We start from the raw sequence: 4,064 nt of genomic DNA, 5'->3' as shown, positions 1-4,064 counted from the left end.
CCTTGTACAGGTTGGCAACAATAGGATAAACTGGAGACCCCATAGCACACCCATGTTTCTGCCTATAATATTGCTCCCCATATGTGAAGTAGGTTGACTGCAGGCACAGTTTCAAGAGTTGACAGTTGTTCTGTGGAAAGTGTGGTCCTGCTGCTCAGAGTGGTGTCTGATTTTAATTTTAAACTGACCACCTCTACTGCATCATCAACAGGAATGCACGTAAAGAGTGATGTGACATCAAGAGACCATTGTTTCATCAGTCTCCATGATGACATCCCTCACCTTATCCACAAAGTCCATGGTGTTCTGTATGTGGTGTTCTGAGCTGCCAAAGGGTGGAACTACTGTTGGATGCAGTCACACATTTAATCTGAAGAAACTCAAACAGAAATAACATCAATGAAACAAGACCATATCAAAATAAAGGCCACTGACAACAACAACAAAGTGCTTCTGATCACGTGAGTCTAAAGTGTTCACATATCAAAAGTGAACGAAATCACATCCTGACTCCTGATCAGAGCCTCCTTCTGCACCCCGATGGGAGTCTGCAGGTCCGACACCTGAAAGTTCAGCACGTCAATATCCGACGCTCCAAACGTAGCCTCGACGTTCACCTTCTCATGCATGTGGAACCGAACCTTCTTGTTAGTTACGGAGAGCAGACAGCGCAGGAAACGCTCCCTCAGCACAGATCGGGCGTGCTGCTCTTTCTGCAGCTCCTCGGCGTCCAACGCAGAAGCAGATGAAGTGGAAAGAGACGTGCGGCAGAGAGCGAGGAAGCGGGGCGACTTGGGGTCAAAACCTCGGCTGTTGGGGTCGGGTCCTTTAGGCAGACGGAGCACAGACACCGGCGTCGCCATGACAACGTTCTGTCAACACCTGAGGAAGAAAATAATTATAAAAATGGACCTAGCATTAAACAGCCAGTGAAAAAGCAAACATTTAAATCTGTTTATCTTGTAATTTATTTACTTCAATAAGCAACACACAAACAAACAAAAAAATATTGGGACTTTCCCATTGGAAAGAAAAATAGCTCCACTAGTGCTCAGAGTAAGTGAAAATTAAAATACTTTTCTGCTCGAAATGATTTGTTTGTTGCCAATGCACAGAAAAGCACTCCAAACATGTCATTATTGTAAAATTGTCTACCAGTGCACAACAGCTGCCTGCATCCCAGCATGCCACTTTGGGACTTGATCCTCGGATTGATGTGATGTGTCAAAAAAAAAATGTTTGAAGTAACTCTTTAACTGTCAAATCATTATTATTTTGTTGGTAATAAAACAAACAAAACAAACCCTTTTGTTAAACGTCTGAATTTATACTCGATTACACAAAAACAAATTAATATTTTGCATTTCAAAATGACAATCAAATCACTGCTCCTGTTTTTGTTTTCCATTACTGGTTTTTAATGGGAAAAATCCATCAAACCCAAACAGTTTTTGTGGTTAACTCTAAAGACCAAGTCTTGCTTTGTGGCCTTTGCCTCTGCTGCTCCATCTGACTGGAATCTGCTTCAGAACACTTTGGGTGTGACCCCACTTGTCTACGTTTCTAGTTTTTTTTATCGTTTAAGCCGTTTTTAAAGATATTTGAAATGTTTCAAGCTTATTAATGTTGTCGTTTGACTATAAACTGTTGTTAATGTAATTTGTGATTTCCTTGTTTGTTATTGACAATTGTATTTTCTGCCGTACATGTCGCACCGCCGTATAAGTTGCATCAGTCCAAATATGTCAAAGTGGAAAAAAACATAAATAAGTTGCTTTGCAGTATAAGTCACAGGGCATGCAAATTTATGCAAAAAAGTGTGACTTATACGGTGAAAAGTACGGTACTATATTTTATTGTTTTTGCCTAACTGTATTGTTTCCCTTCCCTTGACCCTACAAGTGCCTGTTGGTGTTTGCCAGCTCTGTAAATAAGAATGTGCTCTTAGTGTTTGTCTGGTTAAATAAAGGTGAAATGAAAACATGCACTACCTCACAATGACATCTTATTTTTGGTTTAGGTTTTTTTTCCAGGGTGGCACAGTTGGTAGAGCTGTTGCCTCTCAAGGCTCCCAGCTGGGGGCATTTCTGTGTGGAGTTTGCATGTTCTCTCCGTGCACGCATGGGTTTTCTCCAGGTACTCCGGTTTCCTCTCACAGACCAAAAAACATGCATGTTAGACTGACTGACGACTCTAAATTGATCCTAGGTGTGAATGAGAGAGTGACTGGTTGGTTGTCTCATTTGTCTCCATGTGGCCGTGATGGACTGGAGACCTGTCCAGCGGGTCCCTCGCCTCTCGCACAGTGACTGCTTGATATGGGCACCAGTGACCCCGTGACCCGAAAAGGAAGAAGCTGTTAAAAGATGGATGTTTTTTTCCCAGCACCGTTTGATGATTGCTCAACATTCTTGGTGTCCTTTAATAACAGGCTTGCATTTTTTTTTTAGGAAAACAAAGATTGCCGTACGAGTCAATCCATCCTTTGATGGGTATCATGCAGTCTGTCACCTGACGGATCTTCTTTAAACTTTACGTCCGCATTGGGAATTAAACTAATGGTGGGCCCAGGAATCGTGTCAAAACTTGTTTATCTACAGGCTTGGGAATATTTGAATGTTCAGGCTTTGACGTCAATGAAATAATGCAACACATATCGAAGGCACAAACACACCCATTATCAGAAACTGTGGGCTTTCCTCGGCTGGTAACTTACAATCACCGCAATGATTTATTATCAGCCATTATTAATTTATCATTTAGACTGTTATAAGCAAAACACACAAAAAAATGATAATTATATTTGAACAGACGTGATTTTATGACTAAAAAGATTTGAAGCTCTCGACCTTGACCTCTGACTTTAAGAATATGTTGGAGTCCTGGCAGGGACCAATGCAGACATGCTCCTGTTTTTAGTTTTATACATTCGCCTTACAATCTAGCTGTTTTTTGTTAATTTTCTTTTTTTAGCCATCCTATTTCCTTAAAAAAAAATAAAAAAATCTGTATGCTTTTTTAAAACAGTCTATTGTTGTCGCTGTTGTCATCTTTCTTTGTTGAAATCAGGTGTCTCTTGTAAATGAGTCCTCGAGGCTCAATGGGATTTACCTGTCTAAATAAAGGTTGAATGAATGACAATTTCTGCATTAAAAAACGCCGAGTATCAACTTTGCAGAATTTATTTTGTGCCTATAAATCCAAACGGTGGATTTAATTGAACAGTTTGAAAGCGTGAAAGTATTTTATCTTTAACCTGACTGATTTAATAAAAAAGTTTAGACCGAGGGTTTCAAAACAAAGAAAAAACATTTGTAGCTTCACGAAAAAGTCTGAATCGTGTTTTGTTTCCAAATAACACACGAGGTCTAATTTAGATAAAATATCCCCACAAAATATGCTTTTTTTTACCCTCCTTGGTGACCACGGCGCAATTATGGATGGACATTTAAATGAAAAACACCTCTGTAGTACTTTTACTTACTCGGGTTTCTTCTGTTAGCACATATGTCGATGTGTTAGCGGCATTAGCATTAGCATCAGCGATCAACTTCTTCTTCGTGGGATTTATTAGAGCTGCGTTACCGCCCTCTGCTGACGGAAACATTAAACAACGTTTCACTAGTTCCTACTTTTCTCTGAACAATGCGCAATAAGAAAAAATATGCAATGCAGTTACTTTCTTCTTCCTACCGCCTTATATTATTATTATTAACTTATTTATTTTATTGGTGCTGTTGCTGCTGTTGTTAATTTTAGTACTAGATGTAGTACTAAATGTGATCTATTCAATTCAGTTCAGTTTACAACAAAGTCCATGCTCAATAATCCAGGTATACAATCCAACATTTTTCAGTCAGGTCATCTGGACAGTTTCTTTTGTCGTGCTGAAACATTTCACCTTCGGTCCGGAAGGCTTCATCAGTCAAGGAAACATTCAACAAAACTGATTATTCCCCCAACAGCTTACTCCAAAGTGGAACAAACCAGTTCTGCTTGTGATAAGATCCATCCATCCATCCATTATCTTTACCCGCTTATTCCATTTTGGGTCACGGGGGTCG

At 39.8% G+C, this 4,064-nt stretch overlaps 1 protein-coding gene across 1 annotated transcript; it reads right to left on the bottom strand.

The window, feature by feature from the left end:
- Positions 1 to 358: 358 nt before the first annotated feature.
- Positions 359 to 3,574, bottom strand: gemin7 (gem (nuclear organelle) associated protein 7). The gene is made up of 2 exons (XM_037678185.1): positions 3,485 to 3,574; positions 359 to 882 (listed from the first exon to the last, which is right to left on the bottom strand). The coding sequence occupies exon 2, from the start codon at positions 861 to 863 to the stop codon at positions 477 to 479; it is 387 nt and encodes a 128-aa protein (XP_037534113.1). The 5' UTR covers positions 864 to 882; positions 3,485 to 3,574; the 3' UTR covers positions 359 to 476.
- Between the last annotated feature and the right edge of the window lie 490 nt (positions 3,575 to 4,064).

This window comes from Nematolebias whitei, chromosome 6, assembly GCF_014905685.2.
Source record: "Nematolebias whitei isolate Nwh7 chromosome 6, NemWhi1, whole genome shotgun sequence".
Lineage (NCBI taxonomy): Eukaryota > Metazoa > Chordata > Actinopteri > Cyprinodontiformes > Rivulidae > Nematolebias > Nematolebias whitei.
The sequence above is the reverse complement of the archived record's forward strand: the minus strand, read 5'-3'. Positions and strand labels throughout refer to the sequence as shown.